At 34.7% G+C, this 22,738-nt stretch overlaps 5 protein-coding genes across 20 annotated transcripts in view; 4 read left to right on the top strand and 1 right to left on the bottom strand.

Moving 5' to 3' along the window:
* LOC145934856 (metabotropic glutamate receptor 8) overlaps nucleotides 1-6,596 on the top strand; it is a 117,469-nt gene extending 110,873 nt beyond the window's left edge. For 6 of the 12 annotated variants that reach the window (XM_083035714.1, XM_083035741.1, XM_083035732.1 and 3 more), the window contains one exon: nucleotides 557-6,596. In XM_083035714.1, the coding sequence (XP_082891840.1) occupies nucleotides 557-697 (141 nt within the window). In that variant the 3' untranslated portion in view covers nucleotides 698-6,596. The remainder of the gene's footprint in view (nucleotides 1-556) is intronic. The other 6 variants (XM_083035705.1, XM_083035687.1, XM_083035695.1 and 3 more) reach the window with 1 other exon arrangement.
* A 1,377-nt stretch (nucleotides 6,597-7,973) lies between these two features.
* Nucleotides 7,974-11,294, bottom strand: LOC145934899 (uncharacterized protein KIAA2013 homolog). The gene is made up of 7 exons (XM_083035775.1): nucleotides 10,819-11,294; nucleotides 10,008-10,479; nucleotides 9,683-9,920; nucleotides 9,348-9,586; nucleotides 9,031-9,258; nucleotides 8,560-8,834; nucleotides 7,974-8,467 (listed from the first exon to the last, which is right to left on the bottom strand). Exons 1-7 carry the CDS (start codon nucleotides 10,997-10,999, stop codon nucleotides 8,280-8,282), a joined length of 1,821 nt encoding a protein of 606 aa, XP_082891901.1. The 5' UTR covers nucleotides 11,000-11,294; the 3' UTR covers nucleotides 7,974-8,279.
* A 393-nt stretch (nucleotides 11,295-11,687) lies between these two features.
* On the top strand, nucleotides 11,688-18,271 carry LOC145934745 (TBC1 domain family member 25). 3 transcript variants are annotated; one of them, XM_083035481.1, is made up of 10 exons: nucleotides 11,688-12,098; nucleotides 12,597-12,801; nucleotides 13,097-13,206; nucleotides 13,684-13,779; nucleotides 13,904-14,069; nucleotides 14,387-15,086; nucleotides 15,193-15,580; nucleotides 15,854-16,168; nucleotides 16,259-16,675; nucleotides 16,858-18,271. In XM_083035481.1, the coding sequence occupies exons 2-10, from the start codon at nucleotides 12,760-12,762 to the stop codon at nucleotides 17,306-17,308; spliced, it is 2,685 nt and encodes an 894-aa protein (XP_082891607.1). In that variant the 5' UTR covers nucleotides 11,688-12,098; nucleotides 12,597-12,759; the 3' UTR covers nucleotides 17,309-18,271. The 3 variants fall into 3 exon arrangements, with proteins under 3 accessions (XP_082891607.1, XP_082891600.1, XP_082891616.1); XM_083035474.1 differs by having other exon boundaries at nucleotides 11,688-12,174; XM_083035490.1 differs by having other exon boundaries at nucleotides 11,690-12,174; nucleotides 14,429-15,086.
* A 448-nt stretch (nucleotides 18,272-18,719) lies between these two features.
* LOC145934844 (growth hormone-inducible transmembrane protein) lies at nucleotides 18,720-21,158 on the top strand. Of its 2 annotated transcripts, none has more exons than XM_083035642.1 (5): nucleotides 18,720-18,874; nucleotides 19,062-19,312; nucleotides 19,493-19,604; nucleotides 19,911-20,528; nucleotides 20,888-21,158. In XM_083035642.1, the coding sequence occupies exons 2-5, from the start codon at nucleotides 19,105-19,107 to the stop codon at nucleotides 20,973-20,975; spliced, it is 1,026 nt and encodes a 341-aa protein (XP_082891768.1). In that variant the 5' UTR covers nucleotides 18,720-18,874; nucleotides 19,062-19,104; the 3' UTR covers nucleotides 20,976-21,158. The 2 variants fall into 2 exon arrangements, with proteins under 2 accessions (XP_082891768.1, XP_082891777.1); XM_083035651.1 differs by having other exon boundaries at nucleotides 18,854-18,989.
* An 812-nt stretch (nucleotides 21,159-21,970) lies between these two features.
* Nucleotides 21,971-22,738, top strand: part of Schip1 (Schwannomin interacting protein 1) — a 19,687-nt gene continuing 18,919 nt past the window's right edge. For both annotated transcript variants that reach the window (XM_083035516.1, XM_083035499.1), the window contains exon 1: nucleotides 21,971-22,111. The gene's annotated coding sequence lies outside the window, so the exon portion shown is untranslated. The remainder of the gene's footprint in view (nucleotides 22,112-22,738) is intronic.

Raw genomic sequence — 22,738 nt, 5'->3', positions numbered from 1 at the left:
TCCCCCCCTCCTCCCCCGCGAGGGGGATATCAACAGATTGAGCGGCTTTTCGAAAACGGGGCGAGATACTCCGTAGCGAGGTCTAATCGAACACAACTGAGTCTCGCTAGCTTACAGAGAAGCTCCGCGAAAAGTCCCTCCTTTTCAAATCTCAGAGCTCCATACTCTGTTGCTTCGAGCATTTTAGTGCATTAGGCTTTTCATCCTCGATTTATTCGAAGGAAAAAAATTGAACCTGGTAAAAACGTAAAACACGCTCTGTGTACATTTGATGCAGTGCTTGTTTAGCTAAACTACAGAACTTATCCTTTTGCTTGCATTTGATCATTATTTTTTATAGTTTTATCTCGTGATATATATATATATATATATATATATATATATATATTCGTATATCATTTTATTTTTATATATTTATATTATTTTGTAGCGCTTTTTATCATTTCTTTTTATCACGCTTCATAGCGTTTGTTACGGTCTTATATCATCACATTACGTAATATTGCGAAACGACGAGCGATTCCTAATCCATATAATCTTCTGTTTCCCTCTCGAGCCGAGCGATCGTGACGAAGCCGCGATCAGCAGCATCTCCGAAAGAGTAGAAGCGCGCGCGAGGAAAGAGGGATCACGCCTGACCGAGGAGCAGATTCTAAGCTACGCCGACTCACCGACCTTCTCCGAGTTCTCTTCGTAGTATTCGGACACGGTCACTTCGATGAGTGACGAATTCCCTTCAGCACCCTTCGTGGACGGACCAGCGCCTCGAAGGGCCTCGTCTTTTTTGCCGTACTCGACAGCATTTTATAAGCGCCAGGCGTTTTATACATTCCCATGAAGTGTGAGTAATTTGACAACCCTTGCTCGACTCTTTGCACTCGCGTATATGTTGTGCGACTATATGATGCAATACGTAGAATTACATACTTTAATCTGACAAATATTGTTTTTTTAATTAAACAATATTATTTTTAGAATGTAAAAAAAATGAATTTAAATATCAAAATTAAAAAAGCTTCTATTAATTGGATAACATAAGTTATTTCTGAATTATCGAACCTTCTTGCATTAATATTTTTTTAACGGCAGAAATATTTTTGATTAGCAATTATCATTTATTAGGTCTTTCTGACTTAACACATCATAAATATCGAAAAAGAAAGAATTAAATTTTTATGAAATTTTTATTTGAAATTCAGAGATTTCTTATTTTATAGTTAAAATTGTTAAACTTAATTTGCAAAATTTTTTTTAATCTATTAATTTTCTAAAATTTGGATAATTATCATAGAGTTTATGTTAAGGTAATCTCTCAATTTCCAAAATGCAATCAAGAAATAATTTTGAACTTCTAATCTTATGTATGCAATATTCCAATTTTACTCATATTCTTGTTCTTATTATTATTAATGCAACTTGCATTATTATTGTTACATATTGAAATAATACAAACATTAACAATATCTGTTTTTTATATTGAACTATTATATAATCTCTATAAATATTTTAAAAATAGTACATAGAGATAATATTATTTAATTATTTGATAATATTATTATAATCAAGAAATAATAATTTGATAATATTATTATAATATTATCAGAACGATCTCGAGTGCAAGGAGTAAACACTGCAACACATAACACACAATTAAGGTTGTATACGAAAACAACGGCCGCAATGTGTTCGGTCGTCTGGAAAAATGGTCGTTTTGTAAACTACGATTTTGTATAGTTATTTGTATCTGAAAATGCCGTGTGCTTTGTTCGTCGTTGACGTACGAACGTCACAGGCTCTCGCCGGCATTCAGCAAGTTTTAGCGTCACGCGTATATATGTGTTTTTGGTCTATATTTTTATCTCACGTAACGAAAATCTTTTTTCTACATGTGTACCAATAACCGACGGTGTTTATATTAGTTTTTGATTGATCCAACTCTCAATAAATACCACACATTTCGAAAACAGAAATAACAAGCAAAATGCAATATAAGCGTATTATTTTACGTATAACAATGTATTTTCCTACACGAGAATTTTTGTGTGTACGTGAATCATTTGGTAATCCATAATTAATTTTAACCGGATAATTAGCAAAATTATTTGTTCGTTATTCGCTTCGCAAACGTAAAATTATCCATATATTCTCTTCGTGATTTTAATAAATTATTATTAGAGAAGATTTTTTAAGTATATGCCCCGTGATTTTGGAATACCATGTAGATATATTAATTATTCGCACACGAACGCATATGAACGCATACGTACTAAAATATGCGAAGCTCTATTAAAATTCGATAATGAAATTAGCCGAGTAAGGTCGCATCCTGCCACTCGAAGGCGAATCGTAAATGCGAATGTTAGATAATTAGCGGTAATTTCAGTCATATTTGACGTAGTAGAAACAACAATATTGATTATGATAGCGACAGATTACGATAGGAATATCTGTTTGCATTCAAAACACAGGAATTTGATCGTGGTGATCCGGTCGTCTTTAAAACATTACACCACCATTGTTTTTATCATTAATTAGACTCTTTAAAATAAAAATATTTGGTCAATCCTGTAAATTAAAAATTGTGCAAAAAGATCTATGATGAAATATTTAAAAACACAAAAAAAAAATAATATAAAAAAGTACAAATCAAGTTCATGTCACATGTCATCGTCTTATACTCTCAATATAGAAACTTTTACGTCGTTTAACTTTAAGTAAAAAAAATAACGTATCAAGTTGCGATAGATTGACAAAAATGAACATACATCAATCTCAGCTCGAACGTAATTCGTGATAGAATGTATGCGCTAAGATCGAGAACAACGATGAATTGATTTTTAATGCATCAGCGCTAGTTGTTACACATCGAGTTACGCCTAACGATAAATTACTTCCACGAAAAAAAAAGGAAATATCGCACCGACTCCAAATGATGTATTCCTATGCAAAAGAGGATATAAATAATGGATTCCTATACAAATGATGGATTCCTATACAAAATCAAAACGATTTTACTTGCAGCACGATAAGAATTGCTAGGTAAGAAAGACTCTCGACGAAACGTTTCGGCAGTACATAGTTATGTATATTAATGTTGTTATATAGCCATCGTAAGCGTAGAGCGTAAGCGAAGGCAAAATCTCTATCGACTCGTTAGAGCTGTTATTAACGCTTCCTTTCGAGAGATACGAATGTCTTATTTAATTTCCGTGTGACACACTGCTTCACACATTGTACATACGATACGCCTAAAAGACATGTTATTATTTATTTTTTCGCGTTATCTGCATTACTTTAAAACGAATATTGATTAATATATGCATCGCCGAAGATAAATTTAGACACTGACTATTATTTTCTACAAAAATAATTTTTTTACGTTAATAAAATATCACGAATTCCGCCAATTTGACTTTCTTTTGGTCAAATTAATTTAATTATCGAGGCATCTAATGATCAAACGCTTGTAAATATACATATAGTTACGGAATCTCTCGCTTCTTTCCCGCGGGACTGGGATACTCTTTATTAATAATTGTACAAAATATTATAAAATATTAGAATATACATATATAGAGACGTATCGCGCGTTAACGCTGCGTACATATATTAATAGCTATTATACGTGTGTACTTATGTGCCTAGCATCGTATGAGCTACATCTCGTAATTGTATATTATTGTCTTCGTGATTAAGTCGAATAATGATAAAAACTATTAGAACTTTTCTCGTCAAAAAATAAAAAAAGTATAAATAAAATTTTATCTTGCACGTTTTTAATGTATTGACTTTTATTGTATAATTCAATTTTAATTTATTGTTAGAAATTTTTAATGCACACAGTAATTTTTAAATATGCAACTTAGAGACTTTTATCCTGTTTTGTGAAGATAAAAAATTTTTATTATTATTATATATAGATTTATTTCTTCCTCTCTTACTCTTATATAGATAAATAAGTATTTTATATTTGCAAATAAAAAGATTACATCAATGAGTAGTCGTTATTCGACTTAATAGAATATCGTGTAGTGGGATGCACAAATGATTGTTAAATATCGTTAACATGACATACGATAAAACATGTATATTGAACTATCGGAAAGGAGGTAGAGTAACTTCACACACAACTGCCTGCGATAATAAACCGATTAACGAATGAAGACACTAACGGACTCTGTATATAACAGTGCTAGTCTAAGGAGAGACCTTTTCGCACAGGTCTAATGATCTCGTCTAAGTGCAAATCCTTGCGATTTCTCATTCTAAAGCTCCAGATGGATAGACACCATTCTAACTTTGTCCTAGTTAAAGGTTTTCTGATCCTATCAGATCGTATCATATCTTATATCTTCTCGTCGTCGTTACGTCATGGAGAACTTTATTTAAATAATAGCACATTGCTAAAAAAAAAAAAAAGAAAAAAAAAGAGATCCAAATTTCTTTTAAAAACTTTATTCTCTAAACAAAATGTATTAATTCTAGAAAAAAAAACGGGTCAAAAAAACATTAATATATATGTATAGTTCAGTATTTGTGAACGACAGAAATGTACTCGAAAATGTACATGAAACACGTACCTTAGAATGAGATTAACTAAGGATCTAGGGATACCGCTGCGCGGTATACATAATCCACAGCGGAACTTCACATATTTGTTTAGTGAACAACGCGATTATCGAGTAGTTTGATACATGCATCTACGTATTTGAAATCGATATTAACTAGAAGAGAGCTATCGTAAAAAGAATAAGTATATTATCTCTCAGATAACGTTGCGGGCGAGAATTCTCATTTTATTTCGTGTTAACAACCTTTACGACCGCAGAAGAGTCTCAATTTTAAACAGAATTTTATATTATGGTGCCAAATCGATGTTAGCGTGCATAAATGAGAAATTAACAGATATATTATATAGATATAATTATATATATACGAACTCTCTCATATATATATTCCGTAGAATTAAAAGAAAAACAGAGCGAGAGAATCGTCGTCTTTTAAAACGTTAAGTCGATATATTAAATCGGATAAGATTTTGTAAATATAAGAAAAGATATAATATATAGAGATGCCATAAAATATATATATATAATACGATATGTACGTAGTGCGCGATATTAAACATATGTGAAGAACGACGGCTTGAAGAAGCCGCTTGTACATTAATACATCTTCGTGAATAAGATTCGAGTTAAATCTAAATAGAGTTGAAACTCTGGTTCCTTTCAAATTCCACATTACGAGTAATCTTACTTAAGCTTAATAAAATTACTTTTTATATTTATATAATTATATTTAATACACACATTAAAAATATTTCTTCCTTAATTAAATATCAAAAGATTCAAACAGAGAGCCTGTTGATACTGCGCGCGATCCTGCGTTAGAATGTCGATATATAATTGTGTGTGAATAGAGAAATCAGATATAATAACTCCGAAATTGTACGTATACATTTTTATCGTTCTAGTATTATTTTCTATGTAAATAATATTATATTATAGAACGAGAATTTTCAACTTAGACTGTTTATGGGAAACACGTGTGGGGAGTTTCCTGACAACCCTGTGAACTTTAAAAAAGATCACACCCCATTATATCACCCGATTGATTGCCTTCTTTTTTAACTCTTTACATGTCATTAATTCAATACCGGATCATTTCGATCGTGAAATTGATATTTCCTGCATCGCGTGCAAATAATAATGCATGGCAAATAAGAAGAAAAGCCAGCAGTAAGTTGTAACATTTAAACAAATCGAAAAGTAAAAAATGATGCAATTGGTTTTTTTTCAAAAACTTAACTGCATCTCTCTTTTTTCGCGCTGCGAGAATTTCTTTTATTCGTGGGAAGATTTATATCTCTCACAGTTTTAAAGAAAGAATCGAAACTTTATTTTCAAAGTTTCCAAGCCGTCAGTTCTATCGGCCTAATTATGTATTAATTTATCTGCGCTTTTTCCGTCACGTTCGCTTTCAGACTAAAAAGTGAAAATTACGTGACTGGTCACATATATATATAAAGAGAATAATTAGCGATATTAATATCGTCTGTATGATCTCGTCATATATTAAGTCATCTCGATAGATTAAACAAACTTAGACTGATTAACGCTACTCTCTCCGCGAGAGATTTTTTTTTAATAAACGTCGCGTCGTATCGGAAAAACGCGCGATGTCATATGTCAATTAATAAGAAATTTAAGTTAACGCAAACGTATTGGAATTATTGCTTATTAAATTTTAAAATAATAGATTATAAAAATTAAAATAGTAATATGTTGTAAATAATATGTTATAATGCCTTATCTGCGATTAATAGTTTTTGACAGAAATCAGCTGATAACTGTCAAAAAATATTAATCGAGTTTAAAGTACTATAACATTTTATTTAAAACATATTATTATTTAAATTTTTATAACATAATATTATTTTAAAATTTAATTAGCAAATTAACGCTTTAATCAGCTGATTTCTGACAAAAAATATTAATCAAGCGTTAACTTGCTAATTCAATTTTAAAATAAAAATATGTTATAAAAATTAAAATAATAATGTTATAAATAATATGTTATAATACTTTAAACTCAAATAATATTTTTTGACAGAAATCAGCTGATAACTGTCAGAAATATTAATCGAGTTTAAAGTACTATAACATTTTATTTAAAACATATTATTTTATCATTTTTATTACATATATTATTTTACAATTTAATTAACAAATTAACATTTTAAACAGCTGATTTCTGTCAAAAAATATTAATAAAGAGTTAATTTGCTAATTAAATTTTAAAATAATAATAAGTTATAAAAATTAAAATAGTAATATGCTTTAATTAACTGATTTCAAAAAATGTTAATCAAGCTTAAAGAAACTTTATATAAAAATATCATTCTTTTTTTTTAAATCAAGGAATGGCGCGCGCTTATGTTGTTCTAGTTGATTTAAAAATTTCAAAAATTGTTTTGCGCTAAAAAATGCCTGATTGTTTAGAATTACAACTACAATAAAACATTTCACACTTTCTTAAATTTGTTTAAAATAATTAATTTTGAATATAAATATATTTTTTCTTATTTATACTTATACTTTAAAATAGCGTGCACATATGCATAGTACACACATTACTATAATATAAAATCAATACTTTCTAATCTTTTTTTAATGATATTTTCTATAAGAAAATAAAAAATTATTTATTGACTCCATTAAATATATATTTCTGAGAAGTGAGGATTAATCCTATCGATTACGTTCATCATTTGTGATAGTAATTCACAAACATTCCGGAATACTCAACCACATTTATTATCGTACTGTTAAACATGTGAATATCATTCAGCATAGATCTCTAATTAATATTCATCCTACGTTGTTATATATTGTGTATGCGTTCACACTTATGTTGTAGCATAATTTATTATACATTTACCATATTCTATAATAAATGTTGTCAACAAATCAATTTCGTAATCAGCACTAAATGGGGCTGATAAATTTTAGAACCTCTTCCTTTTCACGTTATATCTAGTCATCTCTCTAAGATGCAATTTGAATGAAAATTCTGGTGAATTTTGAATGCGCAATCAAAAATATAATCGATGAGAAGAGAATTATCAATGATGAGTTAAATAAAGACCGAGATTACAAACAGTGATGATAGAAAATGCTGCAAATATTATAGCCTTTTTGAGCAATATATTAAAGAAAAGGAGTTGCTGCGTATCAGTCATTCATTATTTGTCTAATTCAAAATAGGAAGAAATAGGAATTGTGTAAAAATTGAGATTACAGAGAAACAGAAATTATACGAATATTAATGATAAAAAATTTGAATATTTGGTTTTTCCGTATAATCTCTACTATAAAGGAGATTGAATTATAGGATTGTATAAAATTATATCAAATTGTGTGTGTGTTTCACTCTATATATATAAATATAAAACATACATTTTGTATTATTGTATTGAACAGAAAACTAAATAGAGTTACCCTTTTAGCACTAAATGTGCAGCAAAAATAACATTTTGTCTAATTCTAAACAGCTTTAAAACAAGTAATTTGTTACAACTACACACACAAAATATATATTCGTTGTGTTTGCTATAAAAAATACGATTTATATATTACACGTATGCATTCATATACTTGAAAAATGATTAGCTTGCATCATACATCACTTAAAAAAATATATATGTATATATATGTACACATTACAACAATATACATATGTACACATCGCGTTAATTAAGAAAATTATATACAATCATATTATGGTTTATTATATCGGACTCGCTGCCGATCCTGATGGCTATAATACTCGTTACAAATTAACTTACATAGAAATAGATGGAACACAATTATCAGAAAACATATGCTTACCCAGAATAAAGTAGGCAAACCTCCAAGTTGATGTCCGTGTTTATGCAAGGCCATAACTTGATGATCGTGCGCCGGTGCTAAAAAACAAAAAGAAAAAGAAACATAATGTCTTTAATAATTAATGTCTAACTTCTTTTGATGATAATGTCGCTAACTTCTTTTAACGTACCATCATCCACTTCGTGCACGTGTAAAGCATTACGAAGATCTTGCATATGCTGATGATCAGATGTTATATAAAGTATTGCGGTTAGCGGTTTCGTTAACTTGACGGGAAAGTTCGTATAGGTTTGGCTGAGAGGCACCGGCGCATCCAAACAGCCAGCATCACATCCGAAATAAACACTATCACTTTTGTCCAAAGCTACCCCTAATATTGCACGATTATCCTCACCGACTGTCACGGATATATTCACATGCGTTAAATTTCCATAACTTATACGCCTGAAAAAGATATAATCACAGTGCTATATTATTTTATAAATAATGCAAATATATATGTATAATTGTGAAAGATATAACGACACTTTTATAAAAATAATTCTGATTTAAATTCGATTATTCTTTAATCATGTCTATGTTAATTTTTTAATTATGTCTAGTTTAATCGAGTTGATAATAATATACAGGCAAATCATACTTGAACAAGTAATCGCGATGAAGATACTGAGGATCGATATTGAATTCAAGATGTTGATTACTGAATCTCAGACTACCGAGACTCAGCACAATTGCTTGTTGTACAGCCGCAGGACCACCAGTCACCAAATGATGGCAGCCTTGTTTCTCTAATGTTATCAACCATGCCTCGACTATCTCATTTACAGCTTCGATGGAAGATGTATCTTTCCACAAACGGGGAGCATCTCTGTAAGTATAAGAAATTTATATATAACAATAAATATGTTATTATTTTAAAAGACATATATAAATACATACAACTCTAATTCTACTTACAAGGTATGGTGACCTCGATAGCAGCCCTCGTTCATGGCAACATTCTTCTCCACATCTTGAGTACTTCGCGATACTTGAGATAATACATAATACATGGTAGAATTAATCTTGTGGCCGTTAATGGCACCATCGGCTTTGGAGTCGCTTATCCTTAAGCCTGTGTACCAATAACTTTGCCAAAGATTCACATGCTCCTCTCTCAGGTTTCGTTGTTGGCGTCCGATCGCCTTTTTCATTAACTGTATAATAAAAAAGATATATATTATATAATGAAGTATATATATATTTTTCCCAATTAATCTACATTAAATTTAAAAAGTTTTTTGTTTGCTTACATCAATCGCCTTCTTCTTGGTGGCATCGCGTTCCATGTGATACTGTTCGGACGAGATTGGATCACTGTATTGAATGCTCGATAAGAATTCCAATTTGACAGAACTGCGCGCTTTTACTTGTACCGTTTTAGGTGGAATCTTGTAAATTATCGATATGACTACTATCTTGTTGGAATTGGGCACTGATACAAATCCAGATACGAGAGTGTATTCGTGATTAATCCCATCTACCTGAATCCTGATAATAAAAAGTAAATGTTAATAGATCAAATAAATATAATAAATTTTTATTTAATTTCTAGACTAGAGCAATGCTGTTGCTTACTTAATGGGCTCTATGTGAGAATTACTCCAATGAGTAGATTCCTGTGGCTTCAACGGCACCTCTTGAGAGAGCGAAAATGGATTAGAGAGTTTTATAGTCTGTACCAAAATTCCTTCAAGACCTCTGTGAGCATAATATTGAAAATCTATGTGATATCCCTCTCTAAGGCACTGATACTTGTAAACAATTCCATTTGTGAAATGAACAACGGTAGCTTCTTGATAAGAGCTATCCTTGGGTATAGGGTGCGAGATCAACGGTTGCCACTGTACAGGCAGTAAAAGCGCTCTCCCGTGCTTAATATACAGCCAGCCTTCTGGAGAAACAGGAACTCCAAAGACACCATTGCCAATATATGGCAGGTAAGAATATTCATTCTCTTTAGGTGGATTGTGCAGAATATTTGCGTTATATTCCACAGCATCGAAGTAAAAACTGGCCAGCCTCTCATTTATGCAGTGATCCTCAAACGCTGTGGAAGAATGCATGAATTAATATTTCTGTAATAACCATTATATATGTTATAGAAGTTCTTCTTTTCATGTAACAGGAGAGAAGTCAACTTAAATATATTTGACACGACTTTAAAATTCAAAGAATTGAAAAAATTAAATTTTTCTCCAAAAAACAAGATTATTTTGTACATATTTTATCACATTTAATATACATATAACAATTTAAATTGAAATAAAAAAGTAGCTAACATCAATCAATCTACTTCTTGCTCCAAGTCATCGCAAAGTAGTTCCGTCTACATATAAGTATCTTCAACGCATAAGGATCTCTGGACGAAGTAATTTAACAGTTATACCTTCTATAGGCTCTCTAGCGGTGGAGAAGAGCCACTGCGCGAAGGATGGGCCGAAGTACAACAGCAAGCCGCCGCAAACCAGGACGATGAGCAGGATCTTACGATAGGAGTAATTGCCGTCCAGGAGACGACGTACGCGCTTGCCGAACTCGCGGCCGTCCAGCATCCCGCCGGTTCTCATCGCGAGAGCTTTTGTATCCGAGTATCCGCGATGATTCCGTCGTCGAGCCGACGACGACGGACATAACCTGATTGCCGTGGAAATAAATCACCGACAGGGCCTCGTTTCCATCCTAGAGCACGAGTCGCTTCTACTAATTACGCGATCGTGTAATATTTAAATCGTGCACCAGAGAATACGTCAGGGTGCGTTTTATCACAAGCCATACGAAGCGAAAGTAAACAACGTGACAACCGGTTCTCCGCATCAGCTGATTCATGCGATTTGTCACTTTGTGGATTCGATAGATCGCGCTTACTTTGCATTTATCAACCGAACATGCGTTTATTTCGCCAAAACTACGTATTCTATTTCACGTATACATGTCGAAGAGAAATTTGTTAATTTTTCTTTATAAATATGTACGTAGGAGTTCTAAATAAATAAAAAAAATAATGTGGGAAGAAAAAAGATTTGTAGAGGTTCAAGGGCCGGTTTTACCATCTCCGATTAACTCAATCGGCCGATTAAACTATACTTTTGTCTCTTTTTAAGAACGTAGCTGAAAAGAGACAAAGATATAGTTTAATCGGTCGATTGAGTTAATCGGAGATGGTGAAATCGGCCCCAATTCAATTGGGAATTTAAATTCGCGTCTCGATATCTCGAAATCGAGATCGATATAATCGATATATTCGAATATTCGATATCGGTGGGACGGGGCGACGAAGCGTGACGTTTCGTTCCTGCCGCAGACGCAAAAATCGAACAGTGCGCGACTGACGCTTTAATGTAGCCTCGTAATAACGGAGCTGTCACGTCGACGTTTACGTCGACGACGACGTCAGGCGGTAAAAGACAGCGGTTACCGGACGACTGGCTGGAGGAGGCCGAAGCTTCGGCGGCAACGTCCGCCTTCCCCGGAACCGCGTCTCGTCGTCGAGGTCGACCTCCCGCGCTGCATCGTCTTACTCCCGCCAGATGCACACATGATTACCCTGAACGTCTAATTAGGCGAGTTAGAAAGCGAGCACGCGAGCATGACCCGCTCCGTGGCGATGAGTGTCTTGTGCACTCTGGTGTGAACACCGTGGATCGAACGCGTACACAGCCTCCCGCAGTAATTATTCATAATTAGCGCAATATTTGTCAATCGAGGACGGAGGGTATCGAATAATTTTGACAAATCGATAATAGTAAGGAATTAATTATGTTAAGGATTTTAATTAGTGGATTTTAATTATAGTTTTATTACATTGCAATGCGCTCTATAGCGAAGAATAAAATTCATTTTGCTTAAGCTCCTTTCGCTAAATGTAATAAACATTGTACGCTACAAGAAAATATCCTTAATATGTAGTCATGTGACACAAAATTTTCCAAATTAGCAAAACTTTGACTTTAATGTCATTTGCGTAATAACTTTATGGTTGATGATAATATTTCATAATTTATTAATGTGTGTTTATATGTATATTTCATTGTCAATTTTATTGTAAAAATGAATGCTCTACTTAGGCAGGAAATATTCTTCTTTCTTTCTTGTTAAATATAGCGCCTTATCAGTATATGACAATTATAGTGATGCTATTTTGAACTTGTACTATTAATTTTTCAGTTTAGTCAGTTTCGCCACTACGACAGTTTCACTCAAATTTGATGGATTATCAACATATAGAAGAAATTGGAGCTCATAATATGCAAGAATCATGATAGCTGGAAATCTATCGTGAAATATCACATTTATTTGAAGGGGGACCAATAAAATATTCAGTGGCAATATGTTTGGGTGTCCAAGAGAGGCTGTACGCGTCAAAGTAAAGGTATAACAGAATTTTTTTCCTCTCCTTTATTTCTCTATATTGAAACAATCAAACCCATTTACTTTTAATAAGATAATAAAAAAAGCAGAGAAAGATTTTTATACAATTCTTATACTTGTAGTTCACACACACAGACTATTTAAGTATAAAAATATAAATATAAAAGTTTAATAGTAAATTACGATAGTAGTTATATAACATATGTGATATAGATATATAAATTAATTATAAAGATAGTTTAACAAATATTAATCTATATATATTTTAATAATTCTTGTATCTTTTTTTGCTTTAGAAGTGTGAAACGAGGCATCAACCTGAATACCGCAAATTTAGTGTGGATCCTCAAATAACATCAATAGAAGTACTGCAGAGCATTCTTATCAAAGCTTTTGATATAAAAGGGTAAGTAATATTAATATGATAAAATTTAATGACATTAAATTTAAATAATTCTGTCATATAATAGAAGCAAAACTATATAAGATATAAAATATTACAAGTTAAATTTTTAGAAAAAAAATCTTTTCTATTGAAAAAAATAAGACAGATTAAAAGAATATAATTAATAGAATATTCATCAATTAATAGAATCTATCAAATAATTAATAAATTAAAAAATCAATTAATCTATATACAATCTGTAACATACTGTATAAAATATATAATTCCTTCTCTTTATATTCGTGATAAAATAATTATCGCTACTTACCCGAGCCATTTTTTATTACTCAATTATTTAGCGACACAAACATTACATAATAATAATACAAAAGAGCTTCTTTCTTGAAACACAAACGTGCAAACATCCTTGAATTTATCGTATTTGTCGCGTCGTGAAATATTAAGCAGAATGCTGTAAAAATTGTTCGCGTGCCGCAGGGAATTTACCGTTTCGTATCGAGCAATCGATGACTATGGCTCCGAGACGTATCTATTCTTGCTTTCGGACTGGGACTTGGACGCTGCGTTTATCAGGTGACCAGTTAATTAATCGATTATCACCGATAATATGAAACAAATACATGTATATATAATATATAATAAATATATCTCGATAAGTACACGCGAACAGTTTTTAATCTAACATGGGTTCTTCCAGTGCGTCCGAACCATACCTCTATCTACAAGTAAACCTGAAACCCTTTGGTGAAACTGGAGACTGTGAGTGCTATTGGGAGCAAAATGCACAGGAAGTTTCGACACGTCAGCAGGAAACTGGGTTTCCTTACAGAACACCAAAGCTGCCTGGTCTTATAATGAATAAGGCAAGTGCCATCGCATCTTAGATTCCAGCCAATGGGGCAATATTGAAAATATTTCACAGATGCCTAGTATTTCTGCAGAAATATCAGAAAGGATTAAATACAAAAAAATTAATTATAATGAATACTTTTCATTCAATTAAAAATTATACACGAATTTTCGTTATAATTAAAATTATTTTTACTCCGTTATTTCATGTATCTTTATTTTCCTTATTATTTCTCTTATAATTTCTTTTCCTTATTATTTCTTTATTAGAGTTTTTCTTGTAATTTTTTTATTTTATTTTATTGTTTTGTTGTGATTATTTTCATTACAGTTGTTTGGTGTGTCCTATCTCCCGTTTAATTTTTCGTCACAGATGGAAAGGACACTGAATATGGTGCAGCGTGCGTTGGGTAACTTGGGCGAGGAGTCGTCTCAACAGCAGAACGTTCATCCTCCTCGACCGCCGCTGACGGATGCCGAGTTTCGCCGATTTTTGGATCCGATCGGTCAAGTGGTGCACTCCAAGGATCTAAGGGCTGTCATCTACTTTGGCGGGATCGAACCTAGCCTGCGGAAAGTAGTCTGGAAACATATTCTGAACGTGTATCCGGAGGGGATGTCGGGTCGAGAGCGGATGGATTACATGAAGAGAAAGGCGCAGGAATATCAGAATTTGCGCGAACGATGGCGCGTGCTGGTGCAAAAGGGACAGAACGTCGGCGACCTCGGCTACGTTACCAGTATGGTAAGGAAGGACGTCCTCAGAACGGATAGGCATCACAAGTTTTACGGCGGCTCAGACGACAATCAGAACACGGCGAGTCTTTTCAACATTTTGACGACGTATGCTTTAAATCATCCGAGTGTAAGTTACTGCCAGGGCATGAGCGACCTGGCCTCGCCCATTCTCGTCACGATGCGAGACGAAGCTCAAGCCTACATTTGCCTTTGCGCCCTTATGAGAAGATTGAAGGACAACTTCATGCTCGACGGCATCGCCATGACCACCAAATTTGCTCACCTCGCAGAAGGTAAGCAATCATTCTATCTAGTCCTATACTTAGAGAGGTGTTTCACAATCTTTCTGTTTCAATAATTTCCTACGAAAATATTATAATGTCAAGATTTTTCTCACAGGTCTCCAGCACTACGACCCCGACTTTTACGCGTACTTAAAATCCCATCAAGCGGACGACCTGCTCTTTTGCTATCGTTGGCTGTTGTTGGAAATGAAACGCGAGTTCGCACTGGATGATGCGCTTAGAATGCTCGAGGTTCTGTGGGCCGCTTTACCTGCATCACCACCGACCGGCGAGCTGAGTCTTGCTGAGGTGCCTTTTCCGCCACCGTCGCCGCCGCCGAGTCCGAACGTGAAGCACATCCGTGAAAACGCGTACACCAAGGTCTGCGCTATCAGACGACAAAGTTCCTCGGCCAGTATCGCCGCTAACATTAAACGGAAAGCTCTCAGCACGGAGGACCCGACTCTGCAGTCAGCTGCAGAGGTTAACGGAGAAACGAAAAGGTTTCTTGTTTGCATAGTTGCGTAGTAATTGAAGTTACTCGAAACCATAAAAAAATACATCTTTCGAATAAAATGTAAAGTTCAGATGGATTTATACAAGATGTAGATGAAGAAAGATATAGATGAAAATGTCAGAAATATTCCTAGACAAACATTAATACGAATACTCCCCGATTTTGCAGTAAATAAAATTTCTTTGTTTATTTTTTTCGCATTGCTAATTAAAATCATTACCCATTTAATAACTTTAATTCTATTAATGTTTACTTTCAGATCTAACTCGCCGTACGAAGCGTTTTCCGATTCGGAAAATGATTTGACCAGTACGAAAAATAAAAAGAATACGGAGTCGACGGAAAAGTGCCTAAGTACAGATTCTATTCCGGTTAAATCGAAACGCTCGAATCTTCTCGAATTGAAAGACAGATTGTCTGTCTCCAATAAAGAACAAATTAAAAATAGTGAGCAAAGCGACAATTCTGGCGAAAAGAAATGTGCGCGAGTAGTAAAAAATTTGAACGAATTCTTGAATTTTACTAGCCTCAATCGTAGCAAAGTTACACCAAGCGACGCCGAACCGGAACTCAGGTAATCATTTTTTGATCAGAATATTCGTGAAAATCGAATCATATTTTGTAAGAATGAACGATTCAAGAGTGTTATATTTCGTCATTATAGACGTGTCTCGAGTGAAAGCGGCGTCATCAGAGTGTTGAGGGACGAACCGAACTCGCCAGACGATTCCACGGACTTCTTTCCGATGACTACGTCGATGACCAGAGAGTTAAGACTGGAATTGGAATCGCTGGATCGACAAGTGTTTGGACTTTCGCCGCCCAGCGAGCTGCAGTGCGATTGTGTACTCTCGAAAAGAGAAAGTGACTTACCGGAGAGCGAAACCGAAACGGAATTAGCGAGGTGCAGTCCAGCGGCGGACGTCTTCGTATGGGAGAATCCTTTGCACACATTACAACAGAAGCATCACCCTACGACGCCGGACGAGCAGGCGGAATTGGAGTACGACGGTGAAATTTTGGAAGATCAGAACGGCGTGAAATCCGTCACGCCGATCAGATTACTCAAATGTACCACTAGGTATATGTATAAACTTTCATCTTCAAAGATTTATAGATCTGAAAATTTTAATGAATAAAAGTTGTACCGACGTACGCATGCAAATTATATCGTTAAAATTTCAAAGAAATCGATGTTAATATATACTCCACCTGGAGAAGTATTTTACATTTTTTATCAAAGCGTGTTCGTTTATCTTTCAGGTCCGAGTCGGCGTCGGACAGCGAAGGGACCGAGAGTTGGCATCAAAATCCGCCTGTATCGGAGAGCCCGACAAAGCAACAGCAGCAGCAGCAATCTGTTCAAGAGCAATGCGAGGAAGCGACGGAGCTGACTAATCTCATACCTGCGGGAACAAGCGAGGATCAGCTGGGTGAAAGCTCATTGCCGCCTCCGCACGAGTTTGGCGGCGGCAACCCCTTCTTAATGTTCCTATGTATTACCCTTCTGCTGCAACACCGAGACTTTGTTATGCGCAATCAGATGGATTACAACGAGATGGCGATGCACTTCGACAAGATGATTCGCCGCCACAATGTGATCCGTGTACTTAATCAGGCGAGACAGCTGTTCGCCGGCTATCTTAGAAGACATTCGGCCTCGTCCTCGGCCGGCTCGATTTCTACTGGCAAGCCGGACTGTGTGAATGTATAACTCTTCTCTAATTATCTCTTAAAAAATTATTAAGTCATAAATCACAGGCGACCTGAGATTTGAGAATTATTTCAGTCGATGAATTGGATTACATATCATGGAAATTATGTCATCGATTAACATTCCAGAAGATTAAGAGGACTTAATTAATTCTATCACGATATTCTTCCGCTCGTGACATTTGACGAGATGATGTTCACGACGTTCGCTGTGAATTCACAGTCACATTGCATAAACAGTGTCTCTGATTAATCATTCTTTTTTCTATCTTTTTTTTCCTTTCAATATATATACATATATATTTTAAATTATTAAGTAAATATATATATATATATTTATACTTAATAATTTAATTTTTATATATGTATATGTATGAGATATGTATATAAGTTGTGATAGACATTGAAAATACATCCAAATCCAAACAACGAATAAATGACCAATATGTAACAAGAAAGCAATAAAGTGCAACATCTACGTTACATAAGAATCTTAGAATATTTTTTTTTTTCGTAAATGTTTTTTTCCAGAGGAAAGACGATTAATCAGAGACAAAATCGCTCTAGCCCGTATTTATCATTTTATAGCATCTGTAAAAGACTTTTCTCATATTTCATAAAGGAATAAGAGAAAATGAACTAAGATTTTATTCAGAAAGCTCTCAAGAGACAACAATCGAAAGTCGCTTTAGTTAATCCACGAATGGCACACGCGTAATTATCATTCTACGTAACATTATTGCACGATATAATCATGTATCGACGCATCGACGAACTCTCTCGCTGTATGTAGAATTAAATACCTTTAGCTTAACGTACTCGAGGACATATCTTGCGATCGCGTCGTCCTCGAATGCGTTAAAAATATGTAAGATACATCTATATCCTATCCTAGCAGAGCTGAATCTTACTTTGTTCTCAAACGATATGCTTGGGAAACGACAATAAAGTGCATTTAATTTTATTGCTGATATATTCTAATCACTTTCCATTCATTGGGTTTATATTCGCCGACAAAGTCACAGAGATACTTTGAAGAAAGATTTTATTTATTTGTTTTAACAAGTGCAAATTTTATTTGCCTAATAATTAAATGCGCTTGATATAACGTTTACATTATTGAAGCAATGTTTAAATTTTGCTGAAGATATACATAAAAACAGAATAAATTATTGATAATATATACATTTATTGTATGCGACAATTAGTAATTAATTTAAAAATGTATTTTTTATTTTAATATTTTCTTTCTTTCCCCTTTCTAGAGCAAGATGATCTTTGAAGTAATACAAAGGAATACCATTTAAATAATCTTAATATAGATGTAATAAAGAAAACAATTGTTATGTGCGTCTACGATCGATCATTTGTGATCGAGAAATTTCGCGCACACGTGAGTCACGTGTCACGTGACGTGACGTGACGTGACGTCTGCGTATCACGTGACGCAACTTCGCGATCGTTCTCGATTGTCGCAAGTTTCACGTAGTTTCGCATGCGCCACCTGACTTGACGGTTTGTTTTGATCACCTGGTTCGGAGAAACAATCGCATCACTATTGCATCATGTGAGTAAATCATGAGAATTTTTGCAACATTTCTTCGCGCGGATATCTACGAACGATCCATTTTCTTCCTCCTCTCCGAGTCTTCAAAATCTCACATCGTGTGAAACATTTCCACGTAAATTATACTCGACGTATCTCTAAAACGATGTACGTACGTAGTTTTAACGATACGGGTCTCTGTTCGCAGAATTTTCAATATATTGCGGGCGCAAGGACATTAAAGGAGCAGGATGTTGTTGGCAGCGAGGATCTGCCGAGCTGGTGTCTCCCCAGGCTTGACGTCGTTCGTCAGGACTCCGATCGTCCCGACGACGCCGCAGTTCTCCAAAGGTCAAATCGCGAGGCTATTCGTTAGCGATGGACGCAGCTCTTACACGAGGACTGCGAGAAGGAGAACCACCGTGACGGAGCAGGCGATGGCACCGGCCGGTGAAACCGGTAAGCTGTGTAATATTTTCTCATCTTCAACACATCCATGCATGTGAGACTTGCACGAGAGTCTCACAGCTGTTTTACTAATAGCATAGTCTCCTAAGCAGCGTCAAAACAACCTGAGGAAAACACATTTGCCTCTTGTCTTGTGTTTATACAGTTTGTTGATAGTTTTTTCTATTTCAGCATTTAATATCGGAAAAGGAGCAGTTGCCGGAGGAGCGGTGGTTGGATTAGGTGCTCTTTGTTATTATGGATTGGGTCTTTCCTCGCAAACAGGTGCCATAGATCACGCAAGGTATGCAACTTGTTAATATTAGAATTATAATTCTTTAGCATTTAAATGTTTAACGAAAATATAAAAGATTTATTACTCAAATTGAAAAATTTGCATGTGCTATAGATTCCGAGTTGCCTTTTAACAACTACGTAATATACATACGTATACATACATTGTAATTTTTTGATATTTTTCATAGTATAAAACTTAATATCAATATGAGAGAGCAGTGTACAATTTACTCGTACTAAAAATTTTTAATTGAATCTAATTAAAATCAGTTAGCACTAGTAGTAAAACTTTGATTTACTTTCTTTTACATAGCTTATGGCCCCAATATGTAAAGGACAGAGTGAAATCTACTTATATGTACTTTGGTGCGTCTATCGCGGCCAGCGCAGCATCCGCGGCTATGTGTTTACGTTCTCCAGCCATGATGAACCTGGTAATGCGTCAAGGATGGATCGCTTTGGGGGTAACATTGGCCGCGATGATCGGCAGCGGCATGGTTGTACAGGGACTTCCGTATAAGGAAGGATTCGGCACCAAGCAGATGGCTTGGCTGGTGCACACCGGCATCGTGGGCGCCGTTTTGGCACCCTTATCTCTTCTGGGCGGACCGTTGGTCCTCCGGGCGGCTTGGTACACCGCCGGTGTCGTCGGCGGTTTGTCAGCGGTTGCCATTTGCGCGCCTAGCGACAAGTTCCTGGCGATGGGCGGCCCACTCGCTATTGGATTAGGTGTGGTGTTCGTCAGCTCGCTAGGTTCCATGTTTCTTCCACCTACAACCATCCTCGGCTCGGGATTGCACTCCATGGCGCTTTACGGCGGTCTCCTACTGTTCTCCGGATTCCTACTTTACGACACGCAAAGGATCATCAAGCATGCGGAAACATATCCGATGTACAACGCTCAAGGCAGACCGTATGATCCGATTAATAAGTAAGTAATTGAAGAGTATGATTCTCAGTATTATATTCAAGATTACTGTTGGATGCTTGAAAAGAAAATTAAGTTCTTCTATATAATATAAATTTATTTTAATTAAATTACAATATAAAAATATTAATATTAATAAAGAGAAGTGTTTTGCAAGAGAAAATTAATAATCTTTTATGATTTTAAATATTTTTCTTTCCTGAAGTTTGAAGAGATATTGGATAATATTTTTTCTTTATATAATATTTTCTGCGTAAAACATATGATCTATGAAATATGAATATCTTTATCATACAAATAATTTGCTATATTTTAAGAATTATTTTATTATATAGAATTAATCATATTTTTATTCTTTGCAGTGCAATCTCGATTTATTTGGACACTATTAACATCTTTGTACGAATTCTATCCATATTGGCCGGCGGTGGTGGTAATAGACGCAAATAAAGGATTAAAATGCAATGGTTAAGATGAGTGATATTATGATTTTAAAAATAACTTTTAATAGAATAATTCAATTTAGTCATAATATTTGCTTTAATAAATTGTAATAATACAAGTAATAAATTATTCGATCATAAATTGTACAGTTTTAAACTAAGATGAATAAATTTAATTATTTAAATATTATATTATGTAAGTCTTGTTTTAGGAGAGAAGAAAAATTATTACACAATAATACTGCAATGACATGGCTGATTGTTGCAATCATACGACTTGCCAAAACGTGCGTTATTTAAGATACAAAAACGTCATGTAATAGGATTATATTTATATATCTTGATGATGAAATATATTAATGTTTCTAATCAGTTCTTTGCAAATCACGTTTCAGAATATTTTGGCGACACTTTCTGCAATTAACGCTAAAGTCGTTTGCGTTATATTTATTTAGCACAAAGATAACGCGATATAAATTATTTTAAACGACGAATTTGCGTTATGTATAAATGTGAATCGATTTTCTTAGTACTTTATTATTAATTCCTTCACGGCTGTGGAGGAGGGGGACGAAATTATACGGTGTGAGCGATATTATGTCAATCATCTTTCGGTCCCCCCCATCGTCGCAAATCAAAATCGACCATCGAGCCGATAATTGACAAGTGTCTCTCTCTCACAAGTGAAATCACGTCACAGAACGGAGAAGAGGACAAAGCGAGTCAGCAACCCCTACGGCAAGGAGAGGTTTGCGCCTGCGTTCGTCTCGTCGTCAAGGGTGAAAGGGTGACGCGAGGGGGCGAGCGAGAGGGAAACGAAGACGAGGACGTTTGTTAGAACGAGAGAGTGATATCCGTCAAATAGAAAGAGAAAGAGAGAGGGACATTGAACGCCGACACCGTGGCCTCGCAGTCTCCTCTCGTTCGCGCCGCGCATGAAAACGCATCGCTGCACTTCCTTTTGCATTTCTACGAGTGAGTCACAGCGTAGCGTCCGGTGTTCTCGCTCGTCGTGCACATCTCCAAGTGCTCCACACTTGGTGCACCGCTCCCATCAAGGTGGATGCGAGATTCCTGAACCAGCGCGTGAAGAACATCGAGGGACAGCGAAGAGACTCTCTTGCGTCCTGCCGATTCGAAAACGTAAGTTATACGAGTTTAAATACACGTTTTTAATGCAGATGTGCGATTGTGCGTGGATGCGATTTCTTTTTTTCGAAAAATCGCGTGGGTCAGTCCGGTTGCGAAAATGTTCCTTACGTCAGTCTTCTTGCGTAGACAAATTTAGATAATTATCTGCTTTATTGATCAGGGAATATTAATTAGTATCGACGTTTAAAATATCCTATCTGAGAGATGGAAAATTGATTTTTTCAAATATAAGTTTGAACTACAGTCTCCTCTCTCTTTGCGTTATCGTCTAATAATAATTGATGATTGAAGGAAAATCTTAACATATAATTAACAACACGATTAATAATATTATTTTGCAGTATTATTCCAATATTGGAAACTTCTAATTACGCAAAATAATACTAATTAACGATTTTCTTTTAATGTTCTAGTATTAGGACACATTAATCATGGATCATATATGTCTAGCTTTTTTAATAAATTAATGAATTATTTAGGAATAAACTTTAATTTTTTATAGAATATTTTTGAAATTGCAAATATGTACACGCTGTTATTCAGCATACTTTAATCCGATAAATATTCTAAGTTGTTCAAATTTTTTTTCAAGAATGATATTTATCGTATCAATTATTG

The sequence above is a fragment of the Prenolepis imparis genome, unplaced genomic scaffold (genome assembly GCF_030444845.1).
Source record: "Prenolepis imparis isolate NDT839.2.m4 unplaced genomic scaffold, iyPreImpa1.0 SCAF_1, whole genome shotgun sequence".
NCBI lineage: Eukaryota > Metazoa > Arthropoda > Insecta > Hymenoptera > Formicidae > Prenolepis > Prenolepis imparis.
The sequence above is the reverse complement of the archived record's forward strand: the minus strand, read 5'-3'. Positions and strand labels throughout refer to the sequence as shown.